We start from the raw sequence: 24,322 nt of genomic DNA, 5'->3' as shown, positions 1-24,322 counted from the left end.
CAAGCTAATGTCTAGTTCCCTGGGAAGCCAGTGCTCTTTTTGAGGAACACTATTAGCAAGTAGAGAACCGACATCTGGAGTTGACTGCAGAATGATTCTACAGCCATCAATTTACAATTTGCTTAAGGTCCATGAAGATAAAATATGAGAAATTAGGAAGCATGCAAACAGTTGTTTTTTCCTCGCTCTATTTGCTAATGTAACAGGGAAGGTAATTACTAGTAGCAGTACAGGATACCCACTGCCAAGCTCACAAAGGTACCAAATACCACAAAGACTCCTCCAGTAACACCACACTGATTCTTTCATTCATGTTTACAAAAATGAGTTACTTTTATTCTACATTTGCTATATCCTTATTTTCACATTACTGTTTAAAAAATCTAATGTTGAAAGAGATGTGTCATAGATGTGTGCATTGCAGTAATTTATTTAAATGAAATTTATCCCTGGAGAGATAGTAAACAGTGAAGTATACAGTTCGTGACAGGCAAGAAAAATGAGCAAAAATAACAATGAGTGAATGATTTAATTATATTTATAATTATGTGATCTCCAAAAATTCTCATAATAATAAATAAACAGTCAAGATTTTTCATTACATGTGTGTGACTAGCATGTTACATCATTTTCATACACGAAATACGTTTTTCTGTAAATATAATTTGATATCAAGACTTGAGATGGCATTATTACATTGAAGTTACACATTATATAAAAAAGAAAAAAGTTAATAAGGAAAATATTACTTTTCATGTAACAAAAAGTTATTTATTATAATCAATGTGACAGACAAAACATTAGAATATTTTAACAATCAAAATGTGCAATAAACTTTTTAATATCTAGTTACACTGATTATTTTCTTAAAATATACATCAATACTATCAAATAGAAAACATTTCTTTTCAAAAATTTGACAGTAATTTAGTACGAGATTTTTTGAAAATATTACAGCAAGGCCAAGGTGGATGGAGATGAGTAATTGCAATTTAATGCAAAAACAATATGGTTCCTTTGTCCAGAACAGATCACAATAGTTGCTGCCATAGAACAAGCCCCTATATCACTTAAAATATAATCAACATTATAGTGAATTATTTCCCAGATGGCTACAGATGAATCAGTATGGAAAACCATTTAAGTTTTAACAACTTAAAGAGATGGTTATCAGAGAGAGAAAGACAGCGTCATAAATGTGGGTGAGAGATGACCAACACCAGAAGGCAGGAAGCAGCACAAATGAGTGGAAAAAATTTGTTGTTGGCACTACTATCTATGTGAAGATAATACCTGAAATATCAATCTGTCTAGTAGTCTTCCTTACTGCACACATTTCAGCTATTAATGATGAACAACAGACGTTTCTCATTTTAAGTGTATTATTGTATTAAGTGGTAAATCTAGCAGAATAAGAATTATCTGAATGACACTGTTACACAGAGAACTGACTGTTCAAAATTTTAAATTTTCAGTTACAGGCACAGCCTTGAATATGAAAGCTTCCATTAATTACATATTCAGTAGTTTACATGCAAAGCAGTGTAACAGAAACATAAGCTGTCGTTACAACACAGACAAGCCATCTTTTTCTCACAAAAAGCATTCAAGTTAAATCATGCTGAACTCTAGTGCTGTGACAACACATGAAAGTCACTTCCAATAATTAATCAGCATTCCTTTTAAACATTCTATACAATGTAGTTAGCAATATGGCTATTTTCCCAAGTTGGAGAGTTGATCCTTTCCCTTTCATGAAAAAACTTTAAAGTGATTGATGAATACAAATTGTAAACGACATCTTATTTCAATAAGCATGCCTCTGAAGTTCTCGTAACACCTGGAGTGGACAGTTTAGTCAAACAGTTTATTATGAAATGTTATAGGCAAAAGATACCATTAAATATTGTATTATAAAAATATGTATAGCTACATTTAATGTAATAATTAATAAGTAACCATAACTTCAGTCTGCAGTAAAGCTGTACCAATCCACAATATACCCATTGCATTTTAAGCTGAACTGAATTAACCATTCCACATCAAGAGGTAAGATGCCTAACTAAACCCAGTTTTTGCAGCCAAACAAGTTATTCCTCTAGGAGAGTGGCTTCTCTTCCGGTATGGTTGGTGTTGTAGCAGGTGTCGAAGCACTGTTACTGGGTCTTCGGTTTGCCTCTGCCTCTCTCAGAGCCTCATCAAAACTCTGAGTTGAGTTGGAGCGTGAAGTCACCACTTTTGTCTGTAAATGAATATTGAAAAGTTTCTCACTTCATTCCATCTTATCAAATGCTCTGGCATATTACTATGGAATTTACTTGTTTTAAATACAAACAACAGTTAAATATTTTAAAGAATATAGTTTTATGCTGCTGTTCAGTAGGATCTCATTAGACACTTTTGCACCAACCTTCACATTTTCATATGCTGACCCAACCTTCTCTTCTAAAGAGCGAAAAGAATCTGAATTTTTCAGCTGCCCAATTTTTGTTGTTACACTGGAGCCTAAACCACCTAGAAGAGTAGTAGTTTTTTCAGCTGTAGTTTTAATCACAGATTCAGTCTTCTGATACCTAGAAGCAAAAGAATGAAGAACAGCCAATGACCAAACATGCATTATGAAGGTAAGTTCATCGTAATTACTTGCTATGCATGGAGACAAATGTAATAAATCTTATTAAAAAAACACCACACACACACACACACACACACACACACACACACACACACACACACACACACAGTTACTTGTTGAGAAGTTATCTTCGTTTATCAATGTGAATTAAATGTTATAGTCAATTATTTAGACATTCTGAATTTCAACAAAGAAAAAAAAATTATTGATAACTGGACTGAAATGATAGGTAATACTAATTTTTCTTTAAAGATTAGTTACGTATCTTCTCACAGGATAAACTGTTAAGAGTAAAAGGTAAAATAGTTTAGATAGCTACGTATAATTACAATTTTTTACGTTGCATCTGAAGTAAACATTTTAAAAATGAAGCATTCACTAAACATAGAAGTAGCACTAATGTCATGCCTATAAGCGCATAAAGCAAACATTAGAAAACAAAAAAAATTGAAGGAATTTCATGTATGAAAGTAAATCAGATTGTTTCATAGCTATACTTAAAGGTAAAGTTTGTGGACTGAGATTCCAACAACATGAAACAGTACAGAAGAGGTGAGGAACCATGCACTGTAGGTGTACATTTTTCGATAAATTTTCAGCACTGAAAGATATAGGAATTTAGAAGACATCAAATAATGAAGAAGGGTAAATTGCTGTACTCATCTAAACTAGTTGTCATTAAAGAGCCATCACAAAAACTCAACGTGAATCACACTGGGCTTTCATAGCAAGCCTCTAGGTGATGGCAGGGAGAGGGAACATTGGCTACTCTGGCAAGGATACATTACATGACAAACACCCGCAACAGAGGAAACATCAAACACTGAGGAAACTGACAAGTGACTGAAGGAACAGGACAGCAAGAGGCACCAAAATGTCACAACTTATGTCTCTAATGGCAAATTGTTGACTGCTTAAACTGCAATAGCAATGATGAAGAATAAATCAACCTAAAACATGAGGCACTAAACACACCTACTAACTAAAATGAATTATCAGTGTATGTCCCTACACATAAAACTCAACAGTTACCATGAAGTCAGCTTATCTCATTAATATTTGTAATCAACTGATAATGCATTACCAAGCCACTTGGATCGTAAGTTGCACATTGAAATACATACGAAAGTCCTTCAAGTAATCTCTCCAAAATATTAATGGGGTTTCCTCCCATTCAAATCATCTTTAACTGTTTACAGTCTCATACACAACTTTTTCTATGAAATAAACTCTCTATATACACAGAAAGTGGACAGGCATGGATGAAGGTATATGTAGCAACAAATTCCAATTCAAAATTGATATGTTTACAATCAGGAATTATGCCATCAGGCTCTTGAAACATAAAAACAAATTGATTTCAATAGGTATTATTTCTCAGTTCCAAACTAACTGTTTCCAACTGATCACATTACAGCAAACAACTAAAAATAGGAAAGTGTGCATCATGAAAGTAGCATTTACAGTACTTACAATGGCGCTTCTGTAACAGCCCTGCTGAACTTCCCTAGTTTGTCTTCAACATTCTGATAACTGTTACGATAAAAATAAAAATAAGCAAGTAAGGAGTGCAGAACACAAAATTGAATGTGTGTCCATAATCTATGTGGTATTTTCTCTGAAATGTTATTTTCAATCCTTGCCAATATTTACCTCTATTTTAACAAAGTTCCCTCAATGTATAAGACAGGAGGCCAGGTGACCACTTGCCTGCAAATGAATAGCAATTTTGAGCTTTCACTCCTCTTACAGTTTTGGTGTGTGCCAATACATCCAAATGGTGCAAGAAAGCAAAAAGCTAGTAAAATTATCTGGTCTATGGTTGCACCCCCTACCATTCATCTGCAGATGGGTGGTAACAAGTCTGTATTGTTTCTGTTTCCATCATAATATCACCATCAGTCTTATTTAAAAGAAAACAGTCTTAATGACAAGTATGACAATCAGGTTCTGGATATTCTACTTACAAATAGAAAGTATTTCACAACACAGGGGACGGAGGTACCAAAAAATGTCATGTTTCTTTATTATGGTATCATTTGAAATACATGAAGTGCATTTTGCGACAGTAAGCTTAATTTTTTGTTGTGTCACATTAACTTAAAAAGTCTAGAAAGTCAGCTAATGAAAAAAATTAATTGATATTGGTTTTCTTCCTCCTCTTTTTCCCCTAGCATTTATCCTCTCTAGCACGGTCTGCTTTTTGGGAATTTGGCATTATTATTTAACTATGTGATCAGATAGACTTCCTAATGTCCCAACTGTCAATGCAACCTATGGGATCAGTAGTGCGCTCCATCAGTCTGTGAATCATAAAATTTGTTCTCAGGGTAAGTTAACTGTTTGTGTATCGTATTCTCTGAGGCAGAAGCTAGGGACCAGCCCAGAATTTGCCTAAATGAAATTTGGAACCAGATGAGAACCACCTTCAGGCTGGCCCAGGTAGCATCCCACCACATTAATCCATTGCACACATTCTATATGGAAGTGACCTACCTTCCTGTCTCAGAAGGTAGCACACTGCACAATATGCTGTATGAACTAATCTTTCATGTTTTAGTAATGAATATTTAGTGTTTTTTTATTTTTTTGACTATGGGCTGATGAACAAAGTAATTTGAATTTGATTACACTCTGAACACACTTCTAGGTAATTAGGCTACACGAGTGCACAGAATAACAAAAATTTCCCTACTGGCCGCATTGCTCTAGGTATCCATATACAACTGTTTATGTCTTAACCACAACATCCATTACTGTTGTACCTAATTGCAAGCCGAGGGTCTATGCTGTGTGGCTTTCTTTAGTGAGATAAACGAAGCCACATGAATTTAAGTCAGAGAAATAAGGGAAATTCGGAATCATTATCCACTGTTCAGACACAAACGTGACCACCTGTCAAAATACCTTTTGCAGTGTGGAGCACTGTGAGACATGTAGGAACAGTGTCGACGATATACTGGAAGGTACCAGTACGGGTTTGGAGCCATGATGAGTCCAGTACAGTGGCCAGCTGTGCTAAGTTTCTTGGATAGGATCCATGGCATGAACAGTCTGAGGTTGTCCCATAGATTCTCAACCATTTTTCTCAATTCCATAAATTTTACCAACAACCATATACACTTTAGGTTATTTTATTTTATACTGAACACTACCAGTTTCAGCAATTCATTTTGCCGTCTTGAGGCCCCATACGTCTTTTTCGTACCAAAAAGCTTATTGTATGGTGCCATAAGACTGGAACCATGAGTCCAAATCGTTATGCAACTGATTCATAAGAAAGGGCAACACTGATTCAACTGGTAGCATTTGATATAAAATAATATAACCTTAAGTATATGGCTGTTGGTAAAGTTTATTGAATTGAAAAGTACATATCAGCCGGTGTCCCCTGACCATAACAGACCAACAGAGACTGGAGCTATGCAACACATTGTATTGTCCTGATGGCCAATGTCATCAAGTCGAGGAAAAACAAAATGCGTGTGGAAGTGGACATGGTCCTTAAGAATAGATGTACACTATTGTTGATCCACTGTGCCTTCCATAATTACAAGATCACCCATGGAATCCCCCAGAACATCGAACTTCCTCCTCTGGCCTGGACCCTTCAACCAAATGTTGCAGGGTTATAGCTTTCAGATGTTTTGTACTAGACACTCCAACAGCCGCATGTCTCATGGAGTGAAAAACATGATCCATCTGGAAAGGTCACCTGTTGCTACTCAGTGGACATCCAATTTAACAGCAGTCAGCACTGGCGCACCAACCAGGTGTGTGATTGCGGACGTCAATGAGCGCCAACAATCATTCACTGAATGGTTACTGAGGAGATACTGTTGGCAGCCCCACAGTTCACCTGGGTGGTCAGTTGCTCAACAGTTACACATTTATTTCCCTATACATGTCTCTGCAGCCATCATTCACCCCTGTCACCTATGGTCTGTGGTGTACCACAGCTGCCTTGGCATCGGTTTTGCATGGCACCAGTTTGCCATACACAGTATACTTTAACCACAGCGGCATGCCAACAATTTACAAACATAGCTATTTCGGAAATGCTCCCACCCTTGGCCCAAAAGCCAATGATCGTGCTGTTCTGAAAAAAAAAAAAAAAAAAAAAAAAAAAAAAAAAAAAAAAAAAAAAAACACCATTGCTCCATTTCTGCATTACGACAATGACTGCACTGTTTCCCGCATCCTCTGACATGCTTATGCTTTATGTACTCTCCACTGCTAATGCTGCCATCTGCTGCTGTGAGCGGTTATGGCATGTTGATGTCAAATGGAGCCAGTGGCCATATTAATGTGATTGGAGTGTGTAGAACCTATAATTATCAACACTCATTCAAGGCACCACATTTGTCCCATACGAGGAATGTGACTACAGCACCATACAAATAAGAAAAGTAGATAATTATCAACTGATCACTTCAGTGTGGATGCACACCATTCTCGAACTCTTGATGGAAATCTGTGAAATGCTGTGAGTAATAAGAATAATGGGCAAGGGGCATTATATTAGTAGTGTGTGCCTAAGTTGAGGATTTGGGCCTGACAGGAAGCTTGCTAGGGTAGCCATGCAGCTGCGATGACCACTTTCCCAATTGATTTTAATCAATGCCTACTGGCAACTAATAGCACTAATTTCTTTGTGTCTTCGTAAGACAAGGGTGAAAAACATGCAATTCATTCCATTACTCCATTAATAAATTGCTTCTTTCATCATATGACTTTTCCTGAAAAATGAATGTGTAGTGCAGGTTTTGCATATGACAGTACATTTTACCAGCAATGGAAAAAGGAAATTCAATATCAGGAAGAAGATGCATAAAAGTAATCTACAGATGACTTGGAACATTTGTCAAATGCAACACTGTGAATCACAATAACTTCACCATTATGAACTGCACAGCTGCATAAATTACATTCACCAAAATTCTCAGTCAAGTATACAAGAAGTGAAGGATATCACTCTGAGAAAACAAGTTTATAGCATAGTAACGGTAGATGATATTTTACACAATTTACACTTTTATGATCTTGGCTTGTAATACTAAAAATACCACCACAAAAAAAAAAAAAAAAAAAAAAAAAAACACTTTTCCGGAGAGGTAATTAAGCAAAAAACTGAATTTAGAGATGGATACAAGAAAATATTTCATCCAGTAATGTTGTTGTTGTTGTTGTTGTTGTCTTCAGTCCTGAGACTGGTTTGATGCAGCTCTCCATGCAACCCTATCCTCTGCAAGCTTCTTCATCTCCCAGTACTTGCTGCAACCTACATCCTCCTGAATCTGCTTAGTGTATTCATCTCTTGGTCTCCTATGATTTTTACCCTCCACGCTGCCCTCCAATGCTAAATTTGTGATCCCTTGATGCCTCAAAACATGTCCTACCAACTGGTCCCTTCTTTTAGTCAAGTTGTGCCACAAACACCTCTTCTCCCCAATTCTATTCAATACCTCCTCATTAGATATGTGATCTACCCATCTAATCTTCAGCAGTCTTCTGTAGCACCACATTTCGAAAGCTTCTATTCTCTTCTTGTCCAAACTAGTTATTGTCCATGTTTCACTTCCATACATGGCTACACTCCATACAAATACTTTCAGAAACGACTTCCTGACCATTAAATCTATATTCAATGTTAACAAATTTCTCTTCTTCAGAAAAGCTTTCCTTGCCATTGCCAGTCTACATTTTATATCCTCTCTATTTTGACCATCATCAGTTATTTTGCTCCCCAAAAAGCAAAACTCCTTTACTACTTCAAGTGTCTCATTTCCTAATCTAATTCCCTCAGCATCACCCGACTTAATTCGATTACATTCCATTATCATCGTTTTGCTTTTGTTGATGTTCATCTTATATCCTCCTTTTAAGACACTGTCCATTCCGATTAACTGCTCTTCCAAGTCCTTTGCTGTCTCTGACAGAATTACAATGTCATCGGCGAACCTCAAAGTTTTTATTTCTTCTCCGTGAATTTTAATACCTACTCCGAATTTTTCTTCTGTTTCCTTCACTGCTTGCTCAATATACAGATTGAATAACATTGGGGATAGGTTACAGCCCTGTCTCACTCCATTCCCAACCACTGCTTCCCTTTCATGCCCCTCGACTCTTATGACTGCCATCTGGTTTCTGTACAAATTGTAAATAGCCTTACGCTCCCTGTATTTTACCCCTGCCACCTTTAGAATTTGAAAGAGTATTCAATTCAACATTGTCAAAAGGTTTCTCTAAGTCTACAAATGGTAGAAACATAGATTTGCCTTTTCTTAATCTTTCTTCTAAGATAAGTCGTAAGGTTAGTATTGGCTCACGTGTTCCAACATTTCTGCGGAATCCAAACTGATCTTCCGCAAGGTTCGCTTCTACCATTTTTTCCATCCGTCTGTAAAGAATTCGTGTTAGTATTTTGCAGCTGTGACTTATTAAACTGATAGTTCAGTAATTTTCACATCTGTTAACACCTGCTTTCTTTGGGATTGGAATTATTATATTCTTCTTGAAGTCTGAGGGTATTTCGCCTGTCTCATACATCTTGCTCACCAGATGGTACAGTTTTGTCATGACTGGCTCTCCCAAGGCCGTCAGTAGTTCCAATGGAATGTTGTCTACTCCCGGGGCCTTGTTTCGACTCAGGTCTTTCAGTGCTCTGTCAAACTCTTCCCGCAGTATTGTATCTCCCATTTCATCTTCATCTGCATCCTCTTCCATTTCCAGTACATCACCCTTGTATAAACCTTCTATATACTCCTTCCACCTCTCCGCCTTCCCTTCTTTGCTTAGAACTGGGTTTCCATCTGAGCTCTTGATATTCATACAAGCGGCTCTCTTTTCTCCAAAGGTTTCTTTAATTTTCCTGTAGGCAGTATCTATCTTACCCCTAGTGCGATAAGCCTCTACATCCTTACATTTGTCCTCTAGCCATCCCTGCTTAGCCATTTTGCACTTCCTGTCGATCTCATTTTTCAGACGTTTGTATTCCTTTTTGCCTGCTTCATTTAATGCATTTTTATATTTTCTCCTTTCATCAATTAAATTCAATATTTCTTCTGTCACCCAAGGATTTCTATTAGCCCTCGTCTTTTTACCTACTTTATCTTCTGCTGCCTTCACTACTTCATCCCTCAGAGCTACCCATTCTTCTTCTACTGTATTTCTTTCCCCCATTCCTGTCAATTGTTCCCTTATGCTCTCCCTGAAACACTACAACCTCCGGTTCTTTCAGTTTATGCAGGTCCCATCTCCTTAAATTAGCACCTTTTTGTAGTTTCTTCAGCTTTAATCTACAGGTCATAACCAATAGATTGTGGTCAGAGTCCACATCTGCCCCTGGAAATGTCTTACAATTTAAAACCTGGTTCCTAAATCTCTGTCTTACCATTAAATAATCTATCTGATACCTTTTAGTATCTCCAGGGTTCTTCCATGTATACAACCTTCTTTCATGATTCTTAAACCAAGTGTTAGCTATGATTAAGTTATGCTCTGTGCAAAATTCTACCAGACGGCTTCCTCTTTCATTTCTTCCCCCCAATCCATATTCACCTACTATGTTTCTTTCTCTCCCTTTCCCTACTACCGAATTCCAGTCACCCATGACTATTAAATTTTCGTCTCCCTTCACTACCTGAATAATTTCTTTTATCTCATCATAGATTTCCTCAATTTCTTCATCATCTGCAGAGCTAGTTGGCATATAAAGTTTTACTACTGTAGTAGTCTATCTTGGCCACAATTATGCATCCACTATGGTGTTTGTAGTAGCATACCCGCACTCCTATTTTTTTTATTCATTATTAAACCTACTCCTGCATTATCCCTATTTGATTTTTTATTTATAACCCTGTATTCACCTGACCAAAAGTCTTGTTCCTCCTGCCACCGAACTTCACTAATTCCCACTATAACTTTAACCTAACCATTTCTCTTTTTAAATTTTCTAACCTACCTGCCCAATTAAGTGATCTGACATTCCACGCTCCGATCCGTAGAATGCCAGTTTTCTTTCTCCTGATAACGACGTCCTCTTGGGTTGTCCCCGCCCGCAGATCCGAATGGGGGACTATTTTACCTCCGGAATATTTTACCCAAGAGGACGACATCATCATTTAATCATACACTAAAGCTGCATGCCCTCGGGAAAGATTACGGCTGTAGTTTCCCCTTGCTTTCAGCTGTTCCCAGTACCAACACAGCAAGGCGATTTTGGTTAATGTTACAAGGCCAGATCAGTCAGTCATCCAGACTGTTGCTCCTGCAACTACTGAAAAGGCTGCTGCCCCTCTTCAGGAACCACACGTTTGTCTGGCCTCTCCGTTGTGGTTGCACCTACGGTACGGCCATCTGCATTGCTGAGGCACGCAAGCCTCCCCACCAACGGCAAGGTCCATGGTTCATGGGGGGAGGATCCGGTAATGACCAACATAAAATTGAAGTAATAATTTACAAAAACAATGGAGTAAAGTCCACAAACAAATTACCATGAATACGTTACTACTACTACTACTACTACTACTACTACTACTACTACTACAACCACCACATAAGAACCACATTTTAGTAGTGTATAAATTCTTGATAGATCATTCTTGATACATCAACTAAGTCATTGCTGCTAATAATCAAAACTCAACCTAGTTATAATTAAGGAGAACTACCTACTGAAGTGTCAGAGATTACTGAAAAACTTATTATGCAAGGGAGGGGAAAGGGGGAGGAGTGTGTGTGTGTGTGTGTGTGTGTGTGTGTGTGTGTGTGTGTGTGTGTGTGTGTGTGTGTGTGGAAGGGGGGGGGGGGAGGAGGCTGTCAAGAGTCCTGACAACTGTGGTGCCGAAAGCAATTCAGAAATTATTTGGAGACAAGCTATTAATTTCTACAATAACAAGAGTTTTCTGGTTACTGTCAAATTATACATCCCTAGGAAATACAATTTTTTTAAAAATAATGAAAGTTGCAATTATTAAAGAGAACAAGTGATTAAAGTAGATTGGCTGGGGGGGGGGGGGGGGGGTCACAAACTATATGCTGAGGAGAGAAACAGCAAATATCTATGGCAACTTAGTTTTTCTTACATCACTTCCTTGCTGCCATTTTCCCCAATACTAAAAGAAGAGGGGGCAAGTATAATAAGTATGCTGTTTGCTTTTATTTACATGAAGTGATATTATTTGGACCCGTTTCATTAGTAAAAATTAAAGTTACCTGCAGTCTTTGGTTTCATCTGTACTATCATCATCATCATCATCATCATCATCATCTAAGTTCAAGGCCTGTACTGCGTACAGATTAAGTTTCTGATTGTTGTTTCCCTGCTTACCTTTCGTTAATACACATTGACCAATTCCACATCCCCAAAACAGCTATTGCTCGAAAGCTAGCGTAGGTGCTGTTTTCACACATTGATCTGCTGTTTCCCTTATTTTACATATTTCTCCATCCATAATTTCCATTCTTGTTTTACGTGACAATTTGAAACACCTCCAAAACTTCTTTCCCTACAGTTTATTTTGAAGTCTTTCCTATCACTAAAAAAAGTGAATTGCGTTACTCTTTTTCATTTTCTCAAATCCAGAAAGTAAGTAGTTATTTTCATCATTCACCTTTATGAGAAAACTAGCTAACTCGGCAATGCTTCCCAACTGCTAAACATGCATTGTAATTGGATGCTCAGTATATACTAATCTGTGATACACCTGGGAATTTTGCAGGGGACAAATTTCTGCTCCTTCACCATTTTCAAATTATAATAAATCATATAGAATCTGAATAAAAAGACTCCTTTGTTAATGTTTTTAAGTCTCTGTTTTTAATTTTTTGTATATGATACAAAACTTCATAATATACAACATTTTTCATTTTTTGAATACTGTGTGGTAAGAGTATGAAATGGTTTTTTGCACCACCAGTTCATGAAAGATTACAAATTACTATGCAAAAATGTGTCTAATTGTTTAAATGCCCCACTATTACATTTAACACTGATTGAAGAATAAAACAAAACAGTATATAGAATATAGGTTATTGTTATGAATTAATTGTTGTTTAAAAATATTTAGCACATGCCCCAATATTGTATAGTTTTAATTTTTGGGATACTGTGTGTCAGGAGTTAGTTAAAGACCAGATACAACTGAAAATGGTAAAACACTGATCATAAATAAATTCCAGCGTGTCTGAATGTTGGATCTTGAGCTTGCTTTAGTGTATAACGAAACCTGGATGGGTAAACTGGTTGGGACATCAATATACAGAGTATAAGAGACACTTCTCCACCTGCTGTCTCTGTGAGGACAGCACCTTCAATGACATTGCTTTGCATAGTTTTAATCTGGGAATGGGTAGCGTTACAAAGTTTTGGATGATTGAGATTGCGTAGTAGTATTCTTTTCAAAAACCCGTAAGGTACAAATACAAAATTATTAACATATAGGTTTTCTGTTAAAAGTGGCAAAGGAAGTGATCAAAACAACACATAGTTGTGTACGTAATTTTGTACAAAATTTTATATACAGAAAAGCAAAATGTAAGGGGGGAAAAATCTGTCTAATGGTTTATACACTCTGCTATTGTAGTTACAGCAACTGTGAAAAAGAAAATACACTTTCAAAGCATTGCCCAACATTTTCTTTCTTGCAGTCGATTTTAACAGAATTTTTTTTTTTTTTTTTTTTTTGAGCAATATAGCCTATGCCAGACCGAATGTTCATTAGAGTATTGTGTCAAAATTTGAATTAATTCAGTCACAAACATGGAGATTTTTTGAGACAATATTTCCTTTTTGTATATTAATATGGATTAAAGATCATTGCAGTCTTTAAAGAAAAAAACTGGAGAAAAATTGCTTCTTCCTTCTGTGTAAAATAGTATCTATAAATCATTAGTTTTATAGTCCCTTGTACTACTTAAGGATGATACCATGTACACTCATCAGAAAGAGTCTCTCAGTTCCAAGAGTTCCGGAACATGTACACTAAATTGGAATAGAGAGCAACATAAATGTAATTTCCGCCCTTTTTAATGTTCATGAAAATCACACATTGCGTGTTGTACCACCATACAGCGAGACCTTCTGAGATGGTGGTCCAGATTGCTGTACACACTGGTGCCTCCAATACCCAGTCAGACATCCTCTTGCATTGATGCATGCCTGTATACGTGGTGGCATACTATCCCCAAGTTCATCAAGGCACCGTTGGACCAGATTGTCTCACTATTAACGGCAATTCAGCATATATTCCTCAGAGTAGTTGGTGGGTAACGTAGTCCATGAACAGCCCTTTTCAATCTATCCCAGACATATTCGATAGGGTTCATGTCTGGAAAACATGCTGGCCACTCTGTTCGAGCAATGTCGTTATCTTGAAGAACTCATTCACAAGATGTGCATGATGGGGGCGTCAATTGTTGCCCATGAAGATAATGCTTCAACAATATGCTGCTGATATGGTTGCACTATCTGTCGGAGAATAGCATTCATGTATCGTACAGCCATTACAGTGCCTTCCATGACCACCAGCAGCATACATCGGCCCCACATAATGCCACCCCAAAATAGCAGGGGACCTCCACCTTGCTGCACTCACTGGACAGTGTGTCTAAGGCGTTCAGCCTGACCAGGTTGCTGCCAATCACATCTCTGACGACTGTCTGGTGGAAGGCATATGCGACACTCATAGTAGAAGAGAACGTGATTCCAATCCTTAGTGGTCCATTCAGCATGTTGTTGGGCCCATCTATACCAGACTGCACAGTGTTGTGGTTGCAAAGATGGACCTTGCCATGGATGTAGGGAGTGAAGTTGAGCATCACACAGCCTATTGCACACAGTTTGAGTCCTAACACAGTGTCCTGTGGCTGCATGAAAAGCATTATTCAATATGGCGGCGTTGCCGTCAGGGTTAATCTGTAGGTAGTGGTCATCTACTGCAGTAATGCCCGTGGGCGGCCTGAGCGAGGCATGGAATCGACAGTTCCTGTCTCTCTGTATCTCCTCTATGTCCGAACAACATTGCTTTGGTTCACTCCGAGATGCCTGGACACTTCCTTGTCGAGAGCTTTTCCTGGCACAAAGTAACAATGCGAACATGATCAAACCGCGGTGTTGACTGTCTAGGCATGGTTGAACTACAGACAACATGAGCTGCACACCTTTCTGGTGGAATGACAAACTGTTTGGCTGTCACACCACTTCCGTCTAACAGGCACTGTTCATGCATGGTTGTTTACTACATCTTTGGGAGTGCTTAGTGACATCTCTGAACAGTCAAAGGGATTGTGTCTGTGATACAATATCCACAATCAACGTCTATCTTCAGGAGTACTGGGAACCGGGGTGATACAAAACTTTTTTTAATGTATGTACTACGGAACTTGCTGCATTAAACATATCTAATTGCACAGAACCCCTAATTACCAACAACAAAATACAAAGTACAAACTGATTTACACACTTGCTTCAACTCTTAAGGCAGTCACACTATGAATGGACCCAGCGCACTGCTTTGGATACTACAATGCTCTTTCATATTCAAGGCTATTAGCAAAAGATTTAACAGTTAACTAAGATGACACACACACACACACACACACACACACACACACACACACACACACACTATCATTTCCATAGATTCTACACTGAAAATTATGTTAGGAAATGGCAATGGTAGGTCAACAAGTCATATGTTATTGATCAATGAACCAACAAGGCACACCCAAGTATAGTACATGAAAAAGCTGTAAGAAACATGATTCTTCTCAAATTTGCAGAACAGTTTAACAGCAGGAAGCCCTTTATCCCTCCACACAGTCACATTTTGCCTCAGCAATTGTGCAAGCCAAATTTACTGAAAGAAACCGACACTGAGCAAATACTTAAATGTCCTCAATGAAAAGCATAGATTATGAACACACAAGCAAGAAAAACTAAACTACACTAATTTAAAAAGCAAATATGAGCAATAAAAAGGAAGAACATAACATTGCTTAAGTGCTTAAGATGAATAAGTGACCGCTACAAGTGTCATAGAACGTTAGGTTTCTCTTCATTTTTCTTATGATCGTATTTACGTACACTGTTAATTACAGATGTCAGTTGCTTTAGCTGTGTACTCCCATGTAAAATCACAACCATCAGTAAATGGTATCATTGTTACCTAACTGAACAGCAAACTATCAGCTATCTATCTCAAAAATAGTGATACCCATTGGAAATTGAAAATCGTGTATAAACATAACACATACAACTTTCCTTACATGAAAAAATGCAGTGGTCCTTAAAACAATTCATAGGTTTACCATTAGTGAGTACAACATGTTGCCATGAATTCCCGATCTCATGTGTTACAGACAAAGTAAGTGTATTATTTATAGAAAGGCCTATTGCCCAATTGTTAAGAGGTTTTCATACAAGTGCCATTTTTTTAAAAAAATTTCCTTCTTTGTTCTGTTTCTTATTAAAGAAGGAACGTCCTGATCTAAACTTTGGGACTTGGACTCTACTCTTATTATCAGTAACAATCTATCAATAATTTCACCTCTTGTGAGTGTGATTTTGTTCCTGATTTTGTTAATGTCTTCAATGATATTTTTATTTAGGGACAGAAATATAATTACAGCAGTTACGGAGAAGACTATGATTTTTGGGTTAGGTAATTTAAAATGACTGCATTATTCACGCAAAATGATAAACCTGCAATGAAATACAAGTACAAAGTATGGTGACATCTCAGATTAAAAAGACCTGCAGACAAATTTATTAATAGATAATAAATGCATTTGAATTGTCTGTAACCCTTGCTGGTGGATGACAGGCAGCACCATAAGAAGACAAAAGCAAATTTGAGTTTTGTCTTCTTAAATCTGAAGGACTTCACATGAAACCACAGTAAAATTTCCCATTTTTATTCACCCTCTATTCACCCATTCATTAGTAAGTACTGATTTACTTTATGACAACTGGCCCATCATATACACCTTAAGTCCCATCCCAAATTTTCCAACAATTAATACTGAGCAATCTACTCAATAAGGTATTCAATCGTGAATTTTTATACAACACAGACTGCAGTTTGTGCTTAGATGTCGATCAATAGGCATGAAAAAATACTTCACTATTTGCAAAGCATTTTAGAAATCAGGCTAGCTGATTACATTAAATTTCAGTGATACGGCAGCCTTCCACCTGATCATGACTGTCCGTAATCAGAACTTACAGATTTGAGGCACGAAAGAGATTCATGCCACTACAACTCACCAAATATTCATGTTCTGCGCAAATATTCATGTTCTGCGCAAATATTCATGTTCTGTACAATGAGGGGGCATTTTTTTCTTATAACCCACTACTAAGTATACATGGTAGACATTCAGCTTATAACGTCTAATACAGCAGTTTAATATCACCATGTTCCTACCCGGATGTTTACCAATACTGGAGTAGTACTGGACCAGTCACGTAGGATATTAGGATTTTATTCTGCCTCCATCACTGCTAGTTTAACACCTCTACTTATGTTACTAACTCACCTTTCTTGTAAACCCACAGTAAATGAACTCTGAAAATGTGCATCTCCTACACAACATATCTGATACCGTGTAATATGGGAACCCCACATGAAGAGATGTGGACCACTAGTTGGACATGAGTAGGTAACATGGAATGGCACATATCAACCAAAATTTACTAAAAACAAATTTAATTTGTGGTTCTGTACCATTACACTTTTTGTACATCGGTTCAATACAGAATTATCAAGCTTTACTTTTTGGCTCCCTCTTTCTGAATAATACTGTACATAAATAAGCCACATTTAGATTAAATACGCTGAAGTGATCGTTAGTGAACAGTTCTAAAAATGAACTTCCGTCTTTACATTACCTTATAAAATGAGACAGGTCATGTGTTTTAATGTGTGTGTGTGTATTAATAACGAGAAAAATATTAATGTTTACCAGATATGTTTGGAATTTGAAATAGACTGTACACAACATTCATTTGTTAAGAAGGCCTTTTCCTTGGCAGTAATTATTTGTGAACTTTATGAACTCACTACCTAAAGTTATAGAATTAGGAACACAAAGGAAGCTAACATAAATTAAGGGTATTGCCCTTAATTATGATTCTAAGAAGTAAGTAATTCTGTAGTAACTAATCAATCATGCATCTATTGATGATATGATATATATAAAAGTAACATCTATTGGCAGTCACCTCAGATACTCAAGCACATGCTCTACAGAATATTTACAAAGACAAAGGCAGACCTGTACTAGAGTGCATGATAATTAATAATCTGCTAATAAACTACATTTCAAACTTTAAAAAGTGTATCTGTCATCATAAAATAATCAGTAGATAGGTACACCAGCAAATGTGAACAAATTAATCATTTTCAACCTGTATACTCACATATTTGATTCCTTCACATTTCGAATGCTCTGTGACATATCATCTTGAAATTCCTTCCACACACTTATCCCAAGTTTACGTTTAAGTTCTTGAGAATGTTTTATTTTTGATGCCAAGACATGGCGGAGAGTCTGAATTTCCTCTTCAACCTGAAATGAAGAATGTCACTAACATTTTCAAATAATTGGTCTACCTCACTAAAGGAGATTATGTACTTGCATATTTTTCACATAGATCACATGAACACTAAATTGAGCACAGACATTTTTTATAATCCTAGACGTCAATATATTCATAAAAGGTTCACTATTTAGGTATAAGGACTTATTTGTGCATAAACACATCGTTGTATTGTGTCAATCTGTGACTTCATTCGACTGATAGGAATAATCAGATCGATAGAAGTTTTTTAAATTGTACTTGTACTCTGTATTCTTGCTTTTCGTTATTTAATCACACTGTATTTCAGAATCTATGATACACCTTCAGGTGGTATTCAGATTCTTTTAATGTTTAATGTACTTTAGTTCCTACTGACATAACCGAATTATCTTTTTGTATAGAACAAAAATTCTGCCATTCAAATGTAACAGTGAATTTTGAAAAACAACACACATGATTTTTAAGCCTGCCAGCAGCTGGCAATCTTGCAAATGGCAGGGTGTGCTTGATTTCTTGTCTGAACACTGTTGTTCGAGCTTCAATTTTAAGCACTTGTCAGTCAAGAAAACTTGACACCACATTTGCTTTTGTTTGACAGCTAGACGTCTGACTTTTATGGATGTATTTTTTTTTAACTAGACGTCATGATCATTCAGAACTAACAACCTCGAGTTATGGTATTGTATGATCTTGTCTTCTGGGATATTCTGATAGTGTTATTTGGTGGTGAAAGTGGTTTTTAATGTATACGTATGAACAAACACAAAAAATTACTAACTAGTTTCAGGTAACTTTTCTCACCTTCGGATGGGCTAACGAATTGTGTGTATTTAAGTTCATGGCTAGCACATGCATGATTTTTGGGAGCTTCACAATTCCACACAAAATGACTCATTTCTTAACATTGTTTATTTGGCTTCTGACAAATATCTGTTATTTGTCCTCTTAAAAGGTACAACCACTGACATTTTTTATGCAATGTCCTCTGTTGTAAATCACACTGTCAGTAGTTCTCATTTCAATGCATGTTATACAAGTTATTTAAACTTGAGCCATGGCCCTTCTACACAAGCTGAACAGTATCTTTCAAAATGTGTGGCATATACCGCTAACCAACCCAAAAGAAAAGCAACACCATCCACGAGCCTTATTAGAATATCACAGGGTTTTACTTGACATCATACTCTGAGCTACCTTCCCCTGATCTGACAATTTTCTGTCACTTGTCCTCTTAAAAAGGTACAACCATTGACATATTTTTATGAAATATATTTCATTAAAACACACAATACAAAATTAATAAAAATCACCAGTTTAACAATGGGCTTCCTGGTAAACTAAAGGCAAAAATTGATGGAAATAATATGAAGAGAGGAATAGGATGGTAAACAACAGCATGGAAGTGCAGATGTATCAAAAATAATTATTTGGTAGAAAAATAAAGGATGTGAAAAGAGAATATAATAACAATAAATAATAGTGATGGAACTGCTAAATACAATTTTTACATACAGTTCATTTCACAATAACTGCTGACATAATTCCCAGCAGTGCATTTAATATACAAGGATTCCTTGTTGGCTTGTAAAAATTTTGAAAACTCTTTGTAAACAACAGCACTTGGGTGGAAATTCTACTTTCAGTAGCCTGTTTCTTTCTGACTTTGTGCATGTGAACAGTATGTAGTTAATGTTACCTTCTGCAGACATTGTGTGGTCACAGTATGAGGTTGGCTTGATTTGAATGTAGTGATGGTGTGGTAAATTATAACACAGAACAACAGACTTTCAATTGTTGGTGTGCTGACTAGATGTATATAATCACTTTGTGGGGAGAGGGCTAAGTATTTGTACATATAGTATGAAGTGCTTATGCTAAGAGGATTTTTGTGGTCAGGTGACAAGGTTTAAAATACGTAGAGCATGAACTGCTATAGTATTTTGGTAAATCAAGATGACAATTTGGGTTTTGTCATCAGATGGTTTTTTGAAGTACGTGTTTCCGTAAGTAAGAATTTGCTTGCCAGTACCTGTCTCTGAATATGTAATGGCATTTCTGTAGCTTCAATTAAGACGGCAATTGTGGAGGTTGAGACCACAGCATCCAATCACTGACAAATACATCTAAACTGAAGTATGTATAATTTCCACAGGCTATCCTTGCACCCACTGTGGACTGCCACAAAATCATAGTCCAAACTGTATGGAATCTTGTAGAATCAGTGGTGGTAGGGTGCAGACAAACCAAACCTGGGAGACCAGACGATATTTGATACCTTTTCAAGATTGATAATTTTGGTCTTCACGTGAGGAACCCATGAAAACTACGAATCAAAAACAATTACTAAGTATAAGGACTTGTCTGACACTAGGCATCAGTGATGTAGACGTATCGTTAGGAAGGTGTGGATATAATCAGGAAGGCATGGATATTAAGGCTTAGAAAACACAATAAGGTAAGATTTATCTGTCAAAGCTTACAAGTTGTTAACTCATCGCCAGCTTTTCACTGATGCAGCGACTACATAGTGTCGTTCCTTGTAGCAGAACAGTTTAGCCACTGCAAAGGAAAAATCAAATCTTATTTTCCATAATCACACAGTCAATTCTGCATACATCTTTTTCCATGAAGCCTAATGCCATTAGTTTGTGTAGTAAAATGTCCACATTTACTTGGTCATATGCTCCTTTGATATCCAGGAACATACTTGCAATCATGTCTCTCTTTGAGAGAGATAGCAAGGTGTCAGATGACAAAAGGACAATATTGTCAATTCCACCTTTTCCCTTCTGAAACCAAACTGAGAAGAGGCCGAGACATTCTGCAAGTCCAACCAACACCCTAGTCTTATTTTCCTAATCGCTTCAGTCTTTTAGCAAGACAAGAGGAACATGCAACAATTGGTATGAAATTGCTGCACCATTATGTTTTCCCTTTTTCGAAAGAGAATAATCATTCGAGTTGTTAGTCTTCCAACACTGATTATGTTTGCAAAAGGAGGAATAAATGTTCAAAGGTATGTCATACCATCAAAGCTGGAAGGTATTTCAATGCCAGGGAAGCCATCTGTTGATGAATAACTACTCCCTTAAATTCCTCTAAAATAAAGGCAAAAGTTAAAAGTGTCTTCAAAATGTGGATGTCTGGGTGGTAAAGGAAACAATTTAGGAAGCACTGAAGAGTGATTATCACTGAAAAATTTTAGAGACAAGCTGTTTCTCCATAGCCAGTGTTAACAGAATGTTTGTTTTTAAATACATTTATCTTGTTCCATAACTGTGATACTAATTTTCCTGGTTAATATCTGTTTAATATTTTTTCTCAAATAACTTACTATTTAACTTTTATGGTTATAAAGGAAAAATTACCACACTGAAAGCTAAAAAACTCCAAGATTTATTAGTAATTGTGTATCTGATCTTTACATTTTAGTAATTAACCTAATTTCCTGAAAGAATGTCCAGAATGTGGAACTTCACACACACTTTTCAACTGTAAAGAAACATCTGGTACCTTCACAATATATGAACACAGATGTGTCTACGCACTGGGTTCAATTAAGTAGTGTCGTTAGAAACAGTGGCAGACATTTTTGTCCACTGGTGGGTCAAGGATTTTGGAATATTAAAGCTTCTAAGTTTTTCCTGCTACTTTTTCATGCATCCACCTTCCACTAGGCAGCTTAGTCAAATATCTATGAGTCAGTGTGTTTATATGACCAGTCAATTTCAATGCAATAACCATCTCAATGAAATTCTCAACTCATGCTCAGCTTCTGTCTATCTCAGATGTCCCTACAATTGGTTCATGTCATCTTTTCACTGCTAATAATATTTTCATGATATTATGAATTAAACTGCAATACAAAAGTTACATAAATGAAGAACTATGATACAATTTAAGCAGATCAAATAAACAAGTTAAATGTGTCTTCCCGGTCCATTTCATTATTCACAACATTTTTCTTTCTATAGTTTATTGCACAATTTGCATTTTGTACTTTATTTTATAAAGAAATAAGGGGAAAAATACATTTCACTTTCTTCCAAAAGAGAGAAACTCAGATTTATTATTAATATTCAAATGCAACTGCTGTGCTTCTAAGAGAACACACCTTAATGAGAGCAGCACTCTTGCGTCATCAACAAAAAATGTCCCGCGTATCTCTATCCCAGTACCTTTTGAAGGGTCTCTGCTTCTGAATACAAATATTCATTTTGTCTCACTGGTGTATCACCAGCATTTCCACTCCAACATTGAAACTTCTACTGCGGAACAGCTTCCAATAGCACCTTGAGTACTTCAATGATGTGAACTGCCTCACTGTCTCCCAATCAGAGACCAGCATGCTTCTGGTATTACATCAGCAGCAAAGCTACTCCCATATGTGACTGCTTTCTGTTTGACAGTGGGCCACATAATACATACATATTTTTTCATTGTATCAACGCATTCAGTAAAAATTTTATTTGACTCAATAAATAAACTAATTCTTCTTTTGAGCAATTTTCTTATAGCTCACCTTGGGTTCATCAAACCCCCAAGTTGCCCAATGAAGCTACTGATAACCTTAAATGTTTTCCTTTGAGGATACTGATTTTATATGGTTTTTGTCTTTAAATGTTAAATTTGAGCACTACACTCATACTAATTTGACTGAGTTGTTGGATAACTAGCAGTCAAAACTAACTGAAGATATTTTGAATACAGAATACTGATAACATTTCCTTCTCCTCACAGTTTAAGGATTTTAACACCTCCCCACATATTGGAACATACTTCTGGTGAAATATTATCACCTTATCTAACTCATTCTTCTGTCCTGTTGATCTAATCTCCAGGCTGGCTGTAATGATGGCACGCAATATCTGAACTTGCTGAAAATTACAGCCAACTAGTAGAACTGCATGTTTTGATGTGTTCATAATTCAGTTTTTTTTCTCTTATGATGATCTCATTATGCTTTATGATGCACCTCTAACTATCTGAAGAAATATCCTGTTAACAATGAGGTCATTAGACATATTGCAGTCATGTTTTGTGTAGTGTGGTAAATACCAAACTGCTTCTGTTGAAGCTTACTTGTACGTGGGAGGGGGAGAGAGAGAGAGAGAGAGAGAGAGAGAGAGAGAGAGAGAGAGAGAGAGAGAGAGAGAGATACCTTTACAAGCTCCTGCTGCCATTCCTGTTTCTGTCTCTCTTGTTCCTCAGGACTCAAACCCTGAAGTTCATTGATACCAGAATCAGGTGAGACGTCAGTAGGGGCCTCCTCAGCTGTAAACAGAAGAGGATATTTTAAATCATTTTACTTGTAAAGATTTTAGCTGTCACTCATATAAAATTATTTACACAGAAGCCATCATTTTAGATATGGTTCAAAATTATCATGCACATGGAGAAAGTAACACATCAAAATGACTGCAAATATTCCTGCCCTGTTCTACAACTACAACAACCATATACAGGTAATAAAAATAAAAAGGTGTAACAGTACTCTTTTTTGTACCTGCTCTTTAAATCTCCCACTGAAAGAGATACAGTTAAATAATCACCTTTTTGAAGTGAAAATTAAGGAAGACTGCCAGTGCTGAATTGTCTGCAAAACAAAGGGAAATGTGCTACTTTAACCTTTCCACAGGTTGCTTACTTCTGACAGTTCGTACAACTGTCATTATATTAAATGCTATTAAGATAAAGCAAAAAATACCAGCACAAAACACTAATGTGGATCGAATATTGTAACCACTCAAGGGAAACTTTGCTACCATTTATAGAAGCTATATGAGCTGTAATTAGTGCATGTGAATCCAATATTTATGCATGCATATGAGGAGGAATATTTATCTCAACTTCATCGATCTACTTTGGATTACATAAACGTAAAGAAACTCTACATATTTCCCACACAGCATAAATGTATTATTATTAGACATATAAAAGATGATTTGTAAACTAATAGACACTGTGTAAATTGATGGCAAAAATCAACGTGTTCAGCGTAATTCTATAAAGAAATTCTTAAGTTTCAATAAATTTGTAACAGCTTACTGCAGAAATCCCATCTATAGTCGTGTAGTCATTGCAAGACTAATTTTTCATCT

General features: G+C 36.6%; 1 protein-coding gene across 3 annotated transcripts in view; it reads right to left on the bottom strand.

Annotated features, from left to right (window-relative positions):
* Positions 1–510: 510 nt before the first annotated feature.
* The window catches only part of LOC126336943 (tumor protein D54), an 80,543-nt gene continuing 56,731 nt past the window's right edge, over positions 511–24,322 (bottom strand). For 2 of the 3 annotated variants that reach the window (XM_050001121.1, XM_050001120.1), the window contains exons 2-5: positions 23,383–23,495; positions 18,060–18,208; positions 2,411–2,573; positions 511–2,242 (exon numbers count right to left, since the gene is read on the bottom strand). In XM_050001121.1, coding sequence (XP_049857078.1) covers positions 2,099–2,242; positions 2,411–2,573; positions 18,060–18,208; positions 23,383–23,495 — 569 coding nt within the window. In that variant the 3' untranslated portion in view covers positions 511–2,098. Of the gene's footprint in view, positions 2,243–2,410; positions 2,574–4,108; positions 4,169–18,059; positions 18,209–23,382; positions 23,496–24,322 lie in introns of all 3 variants that reach the window. The other variant, XM_050001119.1, reaches the window with a different exon arrangement.

Source organism: Schistocerca gregaria, chromosome 2, assembly GCF_023897955.1.
Source record: "Schistocerca gregaria isolate iqSchGreg1 chromosome 2, iqSchGreg1.2, whole genome shotgun sequence".
NCBI lineage: Eukaryota > Metazoa > Arthropoda > Insecta > Orthoptera > Acrididae > Schistocerca > Schistocerca gregaria.
Note: the sequence above shows the minus strand (reverse complement) of the source record. Positions and strands in the feature narration are given on the sequence as shown.